General features: G+C 40.6%; 1 protein-coding gene across 1 annotated transcript in view; it reads right to left on the bottom strand.

Annotated features, from left to right (window-relative positions):
* Positions 1–1,884: 1,884 nt before the first annotated feature.
* Positions 1,885–17,445, bottom strand: part of LOC111264323 (oxysterol-binding protein-related protein 2) — a 21,177-nt gene continuing 5,616 nt past the window's right edge. The window contains exons 5-8 of the mRNA XM_022840123.2: positions 9,182–9,401; positions 8,650–8,821; positions 7,092–7,308; positions 1,885–6,726 (exon numbers count right to left, since the gene is read on the bottom strand). Of these exons, the coding sequence (XP_022695858.1) occupies positions 6,557–6,726; positions 7,092–7,308; positions 8,650–8,821; positions 9,182–9,401 (779 nt within the window). The 3' untranslated portion in view covers positions 1,885–6,556. The remainder of the gene's footprint in view (positions 6,727–7,091; positions 7,309–8,649; positions 8,822–9,181; positions 9,402–17,445) is intronic.

Below are 17,445 nucleotides of genomic sequence, written 5' to 3'. Positions count from 1 at the left end.
GCCGGCAAGAACGACACTAAGGGAGACGCTAAGGGGGTAGCAGTCGTAGAGGGAGTGTCGCTGCCCAAGCGCCCGTATGAAGAAGATATCGCGAACAGCCAAGCTAGTATAATCGTCATCAGGAGCAGCATCAGCGACTGTCTTCAGAAGAGTGATCATACAGCGCTTCTTGTGATAATGGTGGAGCGGAAGGTGTCAAGCAGTAAGCCGGCGCTTCGTAACTTGCCTAGGTTGGGTGATGAGCTAAGTCCTCGCAATGCACATTTGTGATGTATGGTCATTTGTAACGACAGAACAGACAAGGGTTCCCTGGGGCATTTCTATGAAGCACGAATAATTTGCAATACTGATTGTCGCATGACATCGTGGGGTGGCACCATTATCGTCATGACATCGATTATGTAGGAACTTACCGCACTTCACTGGTGATGGGATGAACCATGATCTTTTACCCAAAAATAGGACGGCGCTATGCGGAATTCATAGGCATAAGTTAATCTCAAAGAAGGCTAATTTGCTTGTCGCTTTCTATATAGTGTTGCAGTTTTCCATTGTAACATATATATATATATATATATGCTGTAAAAATAACGATCTTGGACAATAGCACCCAAACAAATGGAGTGAAGCAGGTATTGTATAGCGTCAGGGATATTCAAACTAGGTTTTTCTACACGTTTATGTAATTATTTATATTTAACTATATCGGAATGAAATATTCTGTTTATTTATCTCGTGCGAACAATACAAACAGTAACTAAAGAAACGCCCCTGAACAGCTTTGTGCAGCCCGCTAACAAAGCGATTTTAATACAGACCCTGCGCTGCTCTTGCCGAGCTCGTGGGCCTGTTTTGAATAGGTAAATAAAGTACCTTCGACGCTAGGGTTAGAACAGTAGTTTAACTGAGATTATGGAAAACTACGCGGCTTGTAGCATTTGTATGTGTTAGCTTGCAACACACTAATTAATAATAACCTAACTTTAACTAATAATTCATGCAATACAATAAACTTTTAGAGATTTAGCCTTTTGAATAGCTTTGGCAAATTGTATGTTTCATAATAACTTTATAAGAATTATAGACAAGATATACTAAAAGCTTCTAAGCTACTTAATAATTAATCAAGTTCCCATGCACACGATACAAAATAGAAAGTCCTAATCCGTCTATGGGTTCCTGTGTCGGTCTTTCTTACGTTAAGACTACTAATCCACATCTTATTAGATTACTATGGTTGCATAAGATATAGTTTGGCGCTTGTCTGGGCTTATATTCGGGTAGTTCTATTTTATTACCTGCACTATGAAGAATTGCCCGATAATGTTTATTTTTATTATGGTTCTTCTAGGAACATGACTGACAATGTAGAGAGGCATTTTTGTCTTTTGTACTTGTTCCTAGACAATGATTTTGTGCGTAATCGCCCCCACCCTTAGAACGTGAAAACATTGGAGGCCTTGGCCAGTTGCGGAACAAGGCCAGCTTCACTAAACAATTGCTTGAATTTAAACCAATTTATACGTGAAAGTCAGTGCCTTATTGTTCCAAAAGCTATTGCAAGAGCTGAACTCATAACGTTCTATGCATAGCGCACGGGGAGCTGGATCCTTGAGCATGGTTCCCCCTCAAATGTTCAATAGGATCCGTAGATATGGATAATTATGTATTTATTTGAATATCGTACAATCAGTTTCCAACTGTCACGTATACTTATACCCATTCAAGATGGATCCTACTTCACTTTTTACGTTGCTACATTACGTGCAGGATTGTCTACAAAACACCGAGGAATATCCTGTTTTTCTAACTATATATATTGAGTATATACCAGCTCTCTACAAACTAACACACAAGTTACACACTCCGTGAAAAGTTGTCACCTATGTCTAATATACAACGTATTTTTATTGAACTTCGTAAATATAACTAATCATAAAAATTCCCCGATTGTTCTACAATTCCAATATCTTTGATACATAAAATTAGACCTTATGTTTAATATAGAACATAAAATATTTAACATCGAACTGGTACGTTATTATTCTCTTAAAGAATCTTAGTATTCTGCTTAATCAAACAGAATAGGCATTGGCCTTCAATCTCAATCTCTTCCGTATCTGCTCTCTGTCTGGCGTTTTTACTGGATCATATCTTCTCCTCTGCGTCGTTCCCTCATGCGGTCGTTTGCTACTGGCTCCTCCTCTTTATTCCTTGCTCGCCTGCTAGCAAAGGTATATAGAGACAATATTATATTAATCTATTAAGTTCACTCGTGTCGTTACAACGGAAGACATAAGACATGTTTCCGGCGGCTGTAAGAGCAGGTGGTATCGCGAAGGCGACCCGTCACTGTTCAAATGGAATCAGGATTTAGCCGCAGACCCACTTTCATTAACAGGGCAGTTAAGAGGCAATAAATTCCAAATAAATATCAATCCCACGGTAGGCGTCACCCCGTTGGTGCTTGACCACACCGCTTTCTATGGGACGACCAAAACGTGTCCAGACGAAGCGCCCGCCAAAATGCCGCTAGCGGTAACACATGGCTACAGCTATGCACACGAGCTACAGTCCCTAACAATGGAAAGCTGGGGGACAGAGCTGGAAGATCGGTAAGACAGCCACCGTGTGTGTTCGGCGGGTCTTCTTGCCGCGAGTCGCCTTGTCTTTGTTATTAGACAAAACAGCTTCACTCTTAATTATGGAAGTTCATAGGCAGTACTGTTTAGAATAGTAGGCGCTGACAGACGTATAGCCAGCTGATAGGTGATTACAGGGCATATTACATAACGTGCAGCGTAAAGCGTTTGTGAGGGATCAAAAAAAAACAGGTGGCTTCCGGAGCCACCTCGGATTAGCGGTTCGCCTCCGCCGTGAAGCTAGCGACACTGCTGTCACACAAACATCGTAAATGGCTGGTGCCAGTCGACTACAACGGCCAGCAGTTGTCTGCTAGTAGTTTATATCTTCATAGAATAGGCTTGACGCATGCGTTTTCTTCCGCGAAAACGGTGGCCATTTGCTGTGCGATTCTCGTAAAATGGTTCGGAAGTTTCAATCAGTAGCGAGATAATTTGTCTGGTTGGTAGTTCGCTATCTCGTCGGCGTCCTCTTTATGTTGTTATTTTGCTATCAAAATACGCTCGAGCAGGACGTAGCGACACCTTCGACTGCCTCTCGCGACTGCTGCGACACGAGTTATTTTATTATTATTATTATCGCAAGGTAGCTGAGGTAACTGAGGTGAAAGCAGAGGCATTTGGACAAAATTATAGACCCTTTCTATAACGTAAGATTATGACGAATCGGTTTTCATTAAGTTTATAATTGGTTGTTGATAGATACCTCTGCACATACCTACCTGTGCGGCAGTCAATATTAAAACGATGATCACAAAGACAGTGCGCATGGGATTTCTATGATAATCGATTGTCCGAGGGTATATAATCAGATTAATATGAATTTAACTAATTCTTTATGACGTCTGTGCCTCTCACGAGCAGAAGCGTTCGTTTCGTTCTAGGGCTGCCCCTGTAGCCTACTTATTTAGCTAGAATATTAAACACATAGTAGAATGAGTAACTACTATTTGGAGTAGTGAAACACAAACGTCCCAAAAGGAACCGTGAATTTTGCTTAAATTTTTAGGCCAGGCCAAATCAATGTGTCTGAATAAGGGAGGAGCTAATTAATCGTACAAGGATGCAAGACCCCGGGCCGTTTTTTGCGCCAGCAATATTGTCAAGATATTCTATGCAAATGAAGACAGAAAACATTTACATATTAATATTGCTATTATATTTGATTGTACATGCTCCTTTGTTCGGGTATTATTAGAATAAGGTAATGTTATTCATAAATAATTATTATAGTTCTAATCGTCCCCTAAGGATCATGCGCGTATATATATTAGATTATAGAGCCGCAAGGAACTATTGGGTTCACCTTTGTCGAATTGGCAATACTGTTGTTTCCATTTTAGAATATCATAGGTATAGCTTTGACCAAACACAAAAAAAAAACCGTGCTTTTAAATTAGTCTTCACACGGTGAAGATTTGTCTTCCTGGCAATACTGCAGAGTCTGGATGGACGCTTTCCCGCTTGTCGTCGCAGCATAGCGCGTAACGCAGACGACATGCTGTAAGTTGAATGTCGTTTTTTTTTTTTTTTTCTTTTTTTACCAAGCTCGTTTTCAAACTACTGGTACGACTAAACCCCATGACCAACTTGGTTTTTATGTGGCAGGAGACATACACTGGCTTCAGCCTATCTCTGATTGTTTGCTCGCTATCAAAAGCCATGTTATTAAACGATCGTCACAGTCAGTCTGCTGTCACTCTCTTGGTACCTGTTTTACAATTATATTAGCCGATATTGTTGTTAGCGACTGACAAATAGGTCGTATAGATAACGTGTAAATCTATGGATGATTTTGCATGCCATTTTGGATGCCATTTGCTTTCTTCTAGCCTACCTAATCGATGAAGGTAAACGGCTATACGTTTTTTATTCATCGTGCGCCTGCGTCTATAAGTATACAATAGAATAACGTTGTCTTCACCTAGTCAACACCTGCCCTTGTTCGACGCGGTATTGTCATTATAACTAGAGCGACAACACTGATCAGAAGTCTCCTTTTTCATCCATTCCATGTTTCTGTTGTATATATATATATATATAATTTGTGTGCGCGTTTGACAAACCTAGTAGAAGAAACCTAGTAGAAGGCAACCTATTCAATAGCGCCGAAGTGTCCTCACAATCGTTGTCGTGGTCTTGGTGGTGCCATGCATCACACTGCTCAATAAGGTCAGACACTCGACCGACGATCAATATTTATCATACCATAGTATCATGCTCAACATTAAACATCCATCTTTACGTATAGCGAGCATCTTGTCAACTATACTGTTTTTTAGTAGACATTTTTATCCTTCCAAATATTGATATAGCGTAATAGATTCTCTGCGTAGTAGCTCGTGTTGCGATAGTTATAGCTATACGTATGTCTGTGTTATTTATCAGTGAATCCATTGAGGTGTGTTTTCGTCCTTGCGGACTCGTATGACACCGATGTTTGGCGTCAGACGTAGGTGACGTTGCGGTGTAGACAAGAATGGCCTACTCTATTGATCGAGTGCTTGTTCTTATCTGCCGAAAGAGGGAAGCGTTAAGGCGGCAACGTTTGTTTCTGCGCTTAATACGGAGTCATTTGTTCGTTCAAAGAGGGTTAGTAAAGCCAGAAGAAGGAAACTGTACATAATAATAGCAGATCTAGGCTTTTGCTTTAGATGGCCAAATGCTTATTAGTGACAACAGATCTGACAAAAGAAAAGCGTATCTTACAATTGTGGTTACCTAAATCCGGTTTTTGGGCTGTGATACGTCCTGCACGCTTGCAACATGGCCTAGTAGTAGTTACGGAGTGCGTACAGCTGGTAAACTCAACCAGAAATAAAATCGACAATGTTTTTTATGGGCAAATGAAATAAGAGCACAAAAACGCTTGCGCGAACGAACGACAGAGGTCGATTTTAGGTAGCTTTGATTTAATTTCTGTTGTTACCTAACCTGAAAACAACGCGTCACATCTTACTACGTGATGACAGCAATGAAAGCATTTTATCAGACCTAGATAAACAGACATTATCTTAGATTTTGTAAAATCTAACCAGATCGCCTAAAACATGGACGAAAAAGTTGTCCATTGGGGATATATGATGATGATGATGATTATGGAATATATAAATGTTTTCTTGTGCCTTCATCACAATCCTTTGATAGCTGTAAATTTGACGAACGAAATGAATGAACGAGACGACGAGCTTTTAAAACCTCTCAATCAAGATTGGGTGTTAAGAGCCCTTCTATAAAGGTAGGTTCCAAGGTTCCAACATCTGTTTCGTTAGCGATTTCAGATTTTTAGGTTGAACATTGCACTGGCTACCTTTGCTCTTACGTCGCCGCATTAACGCTCGCTCTTTTCTTATTGTATCCGCGCATTTTTCTGAATAAGGTAAATTTTCTACCATGATAGAAGATGTCTTGCGGCGCACGGCCCGTACTAATCATCTGCATCAAATTGTGTTTAGAGATCTTCGGTCTGTCCACTTGGACTCGGATCTCTGGCTCTCCAATGACGAAGCAGCATGCCCCTAGATAAATTACGTCTTCGATCAATCGGATAATATTATGTGACGCATTAAACGCTCATTACTGCTGCTGTCTATGTTTATGGAAGCAGAGACAATATTTTCTACGGTGGTTGTGTCATCCCGGTGATAACCTTCGTTATTATCATAGATTAATCAATTTGTACGAAAGTCGAAATTGCACGTATCGTCGTCGTCGTCAACAGCTAACTCTACTACAGCTGATGATGGAGGACGCACACTTGATTGTTTGAAAGTTTCTCTTTAAGTAACTTGTTTAGCCACATAAATTGTATAGTAAGCACGGCTATCGTAATGGCCGTAACTTAGGAGCACAAAAATAGCGTTACCCGTGTACATGTAGATTAAAATGCCTTGCACACACAGCACAATTTTGATCTAGAAGATATCTGGAACGGCGGCAAAATCTCGTTTCCAGTAGTCTCCAGTGAATGTCCATGAGCCATCGGCGTTGTCTCGAAACCATAAGGGACTCCATGACTTCTTCACAGCCTTCTGACGCTCACGCTGAAGCTCCTCTAGGCGGATCTTTTCCTCTGCAGCTCCATCTGTTCAAGTTCAAGGACAAGCATTAAACCAGCGTACAAATTTTGTTGTGGGCTAGACCATTATTAGTCATTGCTAATCAAGCTAGCACAGGGTTTGAGAGGAGCCACATCGGCCAGATAGAGAGTACTACCGAATTCGATATCACTAACAAACTTCACAAATATCTTCTAAAGAAAAAAACTCCCGACTCCTCTTACACCGTGTTCTATTTTTTTCGCATAGAGAATGCCCTGGTCCAATTTTTGTGTTCTGTGTACACATATGTAGCAAGTGCTGTACAACATCGAAATGTTCAAATCAAACTACAAGGGCTAAGCACGAAGCCCTTTCGGTAAAATCTAATTAAGCTTATCGCAGTACTTGCCTAAGTCGCCTTCTTCCAATTTACGTATATCGGGCCTGAAACGACAATCGGTCCGAGGCAGCTTCCGACGGTCTTCCTCCTTATCGGGAAGCTCATTCAATGACATTGCGAACAGTGTAAAATGGTAGTACTCTTTTGAATGCGGTGGCTTTGTCTGCGATTCCCAGACAACACGCGAATTCGGATACGACAAGCTATCTTCTTCGGCTGTCAAATCCTGAAGTAGTTATACGGTTTAAATTTTAAAAGTAATTGTTTGTCCGAGCTGACATTTTTGGGCGCCAGAACTTTCGACATGGATACCAATAGCATTTAACATGCACAAAGATTAGGTGTAACTGGACGGCAAGCTGATAGTGAAATATTATAATTTGGAACCATGCGTAGGATATGATGATAAGGAAAATTATAAACATTTCACAAGTAGCTTTGATGATGTTTGCGTGTAGCTTAACGTCAATAAGGAAGTAGTATAGCAAAAACGAGATGTTTGTCCAAAATCGGCCAAAAATTGCCAACTCTTAAGAAACGTTTGTTCGTGTATTCTAATGCTGACGGGCTAAGAGATGGGTTTCTGGGTGGGATTCATTTTTCAAGCCCCATAAGAACTGCATGCGGTTTTCAAAAACCGATAGGCAATTATTATTTCTGTCATTTTCAACCACTAATATGCTATTCGTTGTTAATGAAAATATCGAAGCTAGCCTCCCCAAGTGACCCAATCTTTGCATAGAAATTCGACCGTTTATAGAAGTTCACCTCGAAGTAACGGGACCTATTACTGGGCAACGGATTATGACATGATAACCTGTTACCCGCAATTAGAGGACGAGATATTTAAGGGCGGGGAATAAAGCAATCAGTACAGAGTAGCAGGATAACTAAAACACGGTTGTGAGGGATGAAATCGTAAAATATTTATATCCCTGGGATTAGCGACTTAACAGCTCTGAAGCAGGACATTTGAATGACCGAAGCAAAACAAATAAATCATTAAAAAAAAAAATTGGATTACTCAAACCGGGCAAAAGGGGACCGCTACGAGGTAATTACAACCATATAATAAGGGTTACCTCAACGGCATAATGTGGGTGCAGCAACAAAATCGGTTCGATTGAAAACAAAAAAAAAGCAACAATGTCAGTGAAGGACATGTGCAAGGGAAGGACGCAAATGCGTTTGGCTATTCATAGGCATGTTAAAAGTAGGCCGTGGCCGTACGATGCAGCCGCATAACGACATATATTCCATTTTTCTATTAAATGTTTACATAAATAACTCTGTAAAGAAGAAAACAGATAGGACTTCCATCGATAAGCAGCAGCCGGTCAACCTCATGGCACTTTATTTAGAATAGAATGCATAGCATTAAAAGCAGGCCAATGTCCGGTTTCAGGCAACAGTCCACTACTCTATATTTATACTTCCTTGATCGTTCTATGACGAAAAAACAATACGGATTATATTATTGGCCGACATGAAGGATGCTATTCAAAAAGGACGCTTCTTTACCTATCAGACACCCGGTAGATATCATGTATAATGTGAAATTTACTACCTTGCTGTGTGTCGCGCCAACGGTGAGCGACCTTGTAAAACTGTTGAGTTTAGCGTACATTTTCGAAGGACCCTCAGGCGTACGCCGTGGACTGTGCTCGACGTCGTGATGTGGGCATGCTTTCACACTTTCGGGCCATTTCCCGTATATGCACCGGATCTTTCGGTCATCGCTACATCCAGACAAGCATCAAAAGTTTAACTGTATAGCAAAATTATTTCAGCAGGAATATGTTCTATAGAGAATAATGTTAAAATCAAATTTGCCGTCACAGACGGACTTTAATTAACGAAAACTCACAGAAAGCAGACATTGGCAGGGCCGGCGTAGATGCTAATATCGTACTTCGTGAAGGCTTTTCGCTGTTAACATCCCTATCATACACCACTTGACGAGGTGCAAGTCTGCTATGTGTTGAGGGATCGTTAGAAGGGCCGACATAAGTTAAAGAGACATCGTTGGAAGGCAATTTTGTCACATTTGATAATGTAGTGGAAATGATAAAATCAGCTAGGCGAGCTAGACTACATACTCGTCAGTAACATATCCTTCGAACCGATGCAGGTCGCGCATGTCCGGACCAGCCTGTTTGAATTTTATAATCGCACGAAGTTGGCTCTGCGTGCACGCTATATGCATCTCGCCCTCTTGCTCAAACCACAATTTGCCTACAAGGATATTATGGATGACACAACTGACGTGGTCCCATGTATAGGTCTCATCATGCCGTCGAAGGGTCAAGCTCATTTTACCTGTAGCAATGGAAAAGGTACAAAAAAGTATGAAGAAAAGCGATATCTTAACTGATCCAACTTCAGTACTCGTAATACAATTACTGGTTAGCAGTACGTAGAGAAACGATTGCACACTGGTCTTGTTTTAACACTCGAAGGGACGGTATCGATGCCACGAAACACACACTTTAGCACACGTTTTCCATCCTAAAACTATCTGCAATAACTATTTGCATATGGTTCTATGCATAGATAATATTTTAGAACAGATCAGGGTCTTCTTTTGAAATCTTTTTTTTTTTTTATAGCTTGCTTCATAATTGCATAATCAGGTATATTTTTCTTCTGTCACCAACGCACGACCGGCATGATCATGATAGTGTAGCTCGATGAGCTTTCGCACAACGACGGTGCCCGGCGGAACGTAATGCTAGATTGTCAGCTGGCTACAATCGATTCGACATGAAATTCAACATTTTAAAGTTCGCTTGACTAATTTACAATTGCTCCATTACAAAAGCTAGAAAATTATCACCCTGCCATCTCCGAAGCTTACGAGAATATGACTTATAGGCATTTCGACAACTGATCCTCCCTTGCCCATTGTTTTTATTCATTTTACGCATCTGCTTGATAAAGGTGATAGACAACTGGATGACGATACGTTGACTTGTTCAACAGCCTGCTTTTTGCAGATCATTTCCGATACAGCTCACGTGACACTTTAACAGCTCTAGTACATCGGGTGAGGACCGGTCGTTTGATGCAATGCCTAAACTGAAGTACCGGGCGCAACATATGCCAACTCTATGCAGTAAACAGGAACTTTTGAAGTGCGAAATTGTTTCCGAGTCATTTACGAAACGATAGCATCAAGCGTATAGCAGAAGTCAATGTTGGAAAAACATCGATGCTGTGAAGTGTTCATAGGACATCACAGAGCGGTCCTATTCGATCGCTTCATGAAGCTTAAGATGCACGTTGCCGAAGCAGCTGTACGAGCGTGTGTAAGATGGTTTCGATGATTCTTATAAAACGGGCTGCAGCCACTTACCTCATTTGCCTGCCTTCCACCAACGTGAACTAGTTCCTTTCCAGGGTGTACAAAATAGATTTGGTTACTTGAGCTAGTATCACATTCGATTAGCAAAATATAATTATAAAGAAAGACTTATATTATAGATCTAGAGATTGAGAAGAAGTGAAGTGTGTTATATTTTAACAATTTTTGGAGCTTGCTTTTGATGAGTCTATATAGAGCTCCTAAAAATAGCCCACCAGATCAGCGTGGGGTATCGGTCGTCGGGTTTACGAATGCAGCTATGATGCAGCAAGTAGGTAAATTATAAAATAAATAAGATTTGGACTTACGACGATTTTTATACTTTTTACACTGTGGCTAACGCAGGATTATAATAATCATCTATTTCCTTCAGGTAACGTTTTTTTAGGAACCACTTGTTGTCATATTCCAGCATATTTGCCGTAGCATCTAGATAGGCAATCGAATGGTCCTTGGGGTGCTTCATTTTAGTAAAATTCATCTATGTCAGGCTTAAATGCGTCAGATTTGACGAATGGTACCACTGTTAAGCATTGCATCAAACGGCCGGCTCCTAGAACAAGGCGTGTCTGGTGCGGATCTGGATTCGATTTTAGTTATGCTCCATACAAACGCCGTATAAAATAAACATTTCAAATTCTGCAGCTTAGCTCGCTGAAACAACCATGAATACGAGGTATATTAGATGGAGCGTTCTCGCGTCGTGAAATCCCTGCTGTATGGCCCTGTCTTGTAAGCCTATTGGCGGGCACCAGTGAGTTAAGTATAGCCCATTTTTAGCTGAGCATCTAATAAAGAAAAGGTGCATAAAAATATTCAAATGGATGGTTTCAACCCCATATCCAGAAGCGAAAATTCGGCTATTTTTTTTTTTATAGCTATGCTAGGATAAGGCAAGACGGCTTAATGTCAAAATAATATGGCCCTCCTATATTCACTAGAACCAAGATTTGTAATACAAGCGACTGTGATCCGCACGATCTGTCCCAAAATGCGACAGTAAAAGCGTGAGAAAATCAGCTGTATATCAAACATTTTTAGTAGGAGGTAATTAAAAAAATGGCCGATATTGCAACGTCCGAGTGGATGTTTTCGATGCTTGAAAGGTATCATCAACATATTCGTTCTGCTCGAAAACTGAAATCCCCGTCAAACATGAATCAATGGTGTTCTAGCACGGTCTCCTGAGCTATCTGAGAAGGAAATAACTGTTCGAATACACTAGTTAATGTTAGAACGTGGAACGAATTTTTTTATCGCTGGCTCGTCGACGACGCGCCTGTTTCTGCAAGGAATAATCTTGCTAAGGTATTCCCTCAGAACTTCGCACTATTTAAGGGCCTAGCCCTTGGCAAAGTAAATGTGAAGTGATCTATAGCAAACATGAAGGCAGATCGGAAAATATTGGGTACGTCATCCAAAATACCGCTCACATTACAATAGTTCTCCTTAGGTCGTTGATAGCGCCCTCAAATCGAGATGAAATGGTCAAAATGGGCGCCAATCGTGCACGGGAACGTGCATACTAAGGCGAGCCGCTACGATGCTTCTTTATCAACACGGGCGTGATCATTCTCCAAAAGCCGGCTCATGGACACAATCTGCTCGCTGTGGTCTATGGTGAAGGTTTCGAAAGTAGCGGAGGCCGATGGATTAGCAAAAAGCGCCCTCGATAAAAAGACAGCTAGCACATCACGTGTTGCAAGCATATCAGCGTGTAGACGTTATTACGTTTAATTGGCAGAAGCCCCGGGAGAGCAATGTGTGGAAAGAAGAGGCATAATTGCCTTGGGCTACAGTGACAATAGACGACGATAGATATACGAAGATGCCGCCGTGGTCGGTAAAAAGCAAAGCTTCAATGAACCTATATGGATGAGTAATGCCTCTTATATTACGCAGAATACATTTAGATTAAGTGGATGAGCCTGTGGGCTATCCGTGAAAAGAAAACAAACATGGCGAAATGGGTGCTAAATTTAATGGCGGTGGACTAATAATTTATGTGGGCCACCAATAGTTTCGAGCGAAAACGTCAGTCACTCACAAAAAAAAAAAGAATTTTTGTTTAAAATGAGGCTGTGGCAGAGGCTAGTAAGACCGATGTTTTGAATCGTCTACTGGCCAGGCACGCCAAATATTGTGATTCGTTTACCACAGGTCCATATTGCGTTCTATTGCGCAATTCGAAATTATTTTCCGAGTACTGGCACATTTGTAAGTTGTCGTTGACTCGAGAACATGGGAAGGACAGTAACAATCTAAGTACAATTATCCACAGCCAACTTCATCCAGCTGAAACTTGTGTGACTATCGTCGTTACAGATGATCCCGGCGCAAAGCTATCTATTCATCGAAAGTCTGACCTAAGATCACGATTATTTATAATGTGATTCACTTATAGGTACTGTTGTTTCGTCCGAACGATGCGTCTTGCCGATAGAGTCGTGAAAATTTACCTAAGAACAATTATATACGATATGTCTAGCGTAACGAGCGCAAAACTACAACACTTTAATGCACCTTAACACACTACTTAGTTTTTCCGATTTTTCTATAAAAACACCATCGACGACAGACGTTTGTATACACATGAAGAATGCTATGGCTGAAAAACCTCACCTTATTCCAGCCTGTAGAGGTCATATAATATAAAAACGTAATTTGTCTCCAGTCTGCGTATTTAACAAAAGTTCGATGAAACACGAAAAAATACCTAGCTGTACTATATGGACCTACTTTTTGAGACTTGGTCACAAAAAAAAACCAAAGTTTTGACCCATGTACATCTGAAAAGTTTTACAAAATTAAAATTTTAAATTAATATATAGCCCACATTATCCTTGCTCCACATAGCCCAATCTTTTCAGATCTGTTTAAGCGGAACCATTTATGATAGAGTAGGTGCAGCAAGAAAAAAACAGGCAGCATGGTTTCATAACATTTTTGGGTAATTTCGTTACTACGGCCTGTCCATTATAGCATAAAAATCTTAGTCGAATGATATTCAAGCCTCATCTCATTACAATATTTTCACGTTAAATTTGCCAATATAGATAATAGATAAGGATTATCTATCATCTATATTATACGTAAACAGTACAAGGATCGTAATGTTTACATCGCAATAGTTCGCCGCTAAACGAGCTAAAAACAGGTCCTCGTCATAGCTTAGTGAGTAACGTATTTGCCTGATAACACGTCGTAGTCCAGGTGCGAACCTGGTCATAGACACACTGGGTTACGTGTTAGGGACCACCCATCTAGGGGAACGTCTAACAGCGATACCGGACGGAAAACTTAAAATAAAGAGCTCATAGCTATAAAGAGAATTTCAAAAGCTACTCGTGTATGATTAGCCATCATTAACTCCAGTCTACTTTACAGATATAATCGATACGTACGGACATCAGGAGTTTAATCAGCCATAACGTGCCCGTCGATATCATGCCCCTCATACCAGTTTACGAGGAGAATGAGTACTATGCACCGTGCATAAAATGATTAATGCTAGCACTCACTCGAGAAGTGCTATGGACACGTACGATCTTATAATGGTGTATATTCATCGGTGCAAACCTTCTATCGCTTTCATTTCTCACCTCGAGATCACGAATTCGACATTTTTTCTGCCCTTGTGATTATCTCTAAAGTTATTGGCTTCATTAAACCAGTATTACAAGCTGATCTACTGATAGATGAGCCTGACTCTTTAGGCCAACCATGGCCCTGCTCACTAGTCTAGAAATAAACGAGAGAGCCGCTAAAATCGGAAGAGTTAGGTTCGATAATTGAGTTCTGGGTAGAAACCCTATCAGCTAAACATAGCTTCCACAGGGTACGAATATCGCTATACGTAAGGGGCGAATTGATTAGCCTTTGTACATGTACGTGTACAACTGTATGTCTCCATTTAAAGTATCTAGCCGATGTGCAGTCCCAACATATTTCATCGAATACGTTTCTTCAGGACATAGAGCGGTGTGATGATGGGTTTCTCACTTTTAGCTTGGTCACCTGTGTCCACGTACCGACGATCTTACACGGTTTTTAGAATCCTGGCGTCCCTCTGAGTTACGTGAGCCTATCGTTAGTGTTGAACAATACGACAAGTTCCCCGCATGGCATTCTCCTGTCTCCTTAAGGCCTATCGTCACTTCTCTCGCTGTGAGAAAGATCGATTTCCCTTTGACTAAAAATAGATTCGAGGCTTTGCATGACTTCTTAACTCAGCCAATACCCACATCGGTTCTCTATGCTTGAGTGATTTGCTTGCTTGCAAGTAAACTCTCGTCTCTGATAAGCCTTGGAGCGCGACAAAACCAGAAGTCAATAAATGTACGGTAAAATCTTGGAAGAGACAAAAAATGGGCAGAAGTCACTTAACCTTGTGTCGAAAGCTTACAATTTACTAATTTATCGTATGTTTACAAAATAAAATTCACCCCGAATATGTGTAGCAGCAATAGCTGAGAACGCAACACACAGATGCCCACTAGAGCCGGCCACTGTCGTTCAAGATCGATTCATTCGTGCGCTTATAAGCAAACGAAGCGCAACTCTGCGCCAAAGGCGGTTCGGGAACGAATTTACTCAAAAGAGCACTAAGCTACCAAGGTAAAGTTAGTTACTCGTTTGACGCATTCTGGAGGTTAGATTTTCCTATGGAAAACCATATAAACTATCAAAGCTTGATTCATTTACTGGCCATGTCACGTGCAAATTGTGGGCCTGGTATACACAACATTATATATCTATTATAAGAGAAATTATGGAAATAACGGCCGACTGCCGACATATTGGTCACTGGTCAAATATGTCAACCTGACAGATATGATACTCTTGGGTAGATTAATATTGAAAATACCATTAACACGTGTACAACGTAGGATAGTATAAAAAAGGTAGCTAATGTAGCCAGTCACTCAACGTTGATAGATACTAAAAGCGAATCTATGGAAAAACAGTATATCGACAACCTAAGATATATGATATTTCAACACTGACCTATTCGAAATGATAACATGGCTCGATCACTAGATGTAGAAGCGTACGATAACTCCTTGTGTTCAGTAAACCATGCAGCACACGGTAAAGTCAGGTCTCTACTGAGGATAAAGTGAACTCTCTGAAGTTGGGTCCGGTGCATATGACATAATTACTTCGATACTGTTAAGTCCCACCAACCGTCCTCGTGGAGTTATTGTCTATTTACGGTTTAGTGCCGACATCACGCAGTAAACAATTTCCACCTAGAGTATCCGTACATCCATCCCTAAAGCGGCCGCTGTATTATCAAGAAGGCTAACCCAGTGTATCTCAAATAGGGCAAAACATTAATTAATTAATTAATAAATTAACATACTTTTCTATTTTAGTACACAGTACCATTATGCAATTTTAGGATCACTTTATGGGTGACATAGAGGAGCTGACAAAAGAAAAGGGATGAAGGACCTGTGCACACAATCAAGCTTTCTTGCAGTTAAAAATAGCCCATTACTTGTCGCTGAGGCTCGCGATGAGTGAATCGGTGCGGTGCATGCGTAGCCTTGCACAAAACATTGCTACGATTCCAAATGATCCTCACAAGGTATTTCTGAAACAGAATAAACCTCAAAGAAAGCTTCATGTGCAAATCGTCTATGAAGCAATCCACTAAGCAAGTGTCTGTCTGACAGGACTGTGATAGGTTGGCTTAAAATCCTTAAATATTCACCTAGGGGGTGTCAGCTGCTTACCGTTTCAACCGACTGAGACAAATGCTGTTACCCATCTTGCGGCAACATCCAGTGTCAAAAGAACGAAGCCACGAATTAAGGACATTTCAGGAGCTCAATTTGGCCACATCCACGCGCAGCAACTACACAGTCTTTGGTGTTTTTCAGTGTTTCTAGTGTGGTTTTTGGGATATTCCATATTCTGCCACTCGCTGTACTTTGGGGTGCAGAGAAAAGTATTTATCACTAATCTAAATATTGTAGAGTTTCTACAAATCAAGATCCGTCAATAGTAGTCTACCTTGAAGTTAGATCGACTATTTATAGAGCTGAAATGACTGAATTTTATTATTATTAATATCGCTTGCGTCTGAATACGAAACGTATTGAGCTTTTGAACATTGAAGCAGTATCAAATCTCCGTCATGTATGTCCTTACTAAAGGTAGCCTTGTGACAGAACTATTTTTGTTTACAGTACGCTGTAAGCATTTCCTGTAGGGCATAATACCGAAAATCGGAACAACGTATGACTTAATCGGGAAGAGTCGGTTCCGATAGAAGTCTATGAGTGTAAGATCGAAGTTCTTCTAATATCTGAACGCTGCATCAAAAATGCTATGTTTGCCCTTATGTTTCCGAGGCAGCTGCTTTGATAAGGTCCTATTGAAATATAGATAGCTTTCAGCTAGGAAACGTTGACGGTCCCGTTGATTGCGAAAGGGTTGACGCTCGACTGGTGCCCAAACGTTATGTCATACGTTTATTTATAGAGATTTTCCGAAAAAGCGTACATTTCAGTAACAAAAAATGAAGTAAACAAAAAAAAAAACGGTATCTTCAGTACGGGTCGTGTGGTCGGTCGATATTGCTGATCTGACGTTTCACTTCGACACCATTTTGTCGTGCAATGTTATTAGTGTTTGTAACTGAGCTTCAAAGCCCATTTGTTAACTTTTGCCGGAAAACTATACGTATGCTCATTTGAAGTGCTTCCTTTTTTAACGTCGGCTAACATATTTGCCGGATAACTGATTTCCTGCAAGTGAGGTTCCGGAAATGCTGGCTATGTGCGTCGGCCCTACAAAAAACTAATAGAATAAGGTTTAGCTGAAGCTTTTTGAACTTCTCCAGAACAAACTTTGTAACATCATCAAAAAGCCATTATGCACTACTCCTTCTCCAATTAATCAAATTATTGAGAAAGCGTTTCGTTTTCATATGTTGGTTTGACTGCTACGGAAAGACTTTGCATGTTATCTATTGTTGTGTAGATGCAT

This window comes from Varroa jacobsoni, unplaced genomic scaffold (genome assembly GCF_002532875.2).
Source record: "Varroa jacobsoni isolate VJ856 unplaced genomic scaffold, vjacob_1.0 scaffold_847, whole genome shotgun sequence".
Taxonomy (NCBI): Eukaryota; Metazoa; Arthropoda; class Arachnida; order Mesostigmata; family Varroidae; genus Varroa; species Varroa jacobsoni.
The sequence above is the reverse complement of the archived record's forward strand: the minus strand, read 5'-3'. Positions and strand labels throughout refer to the sequence as shown.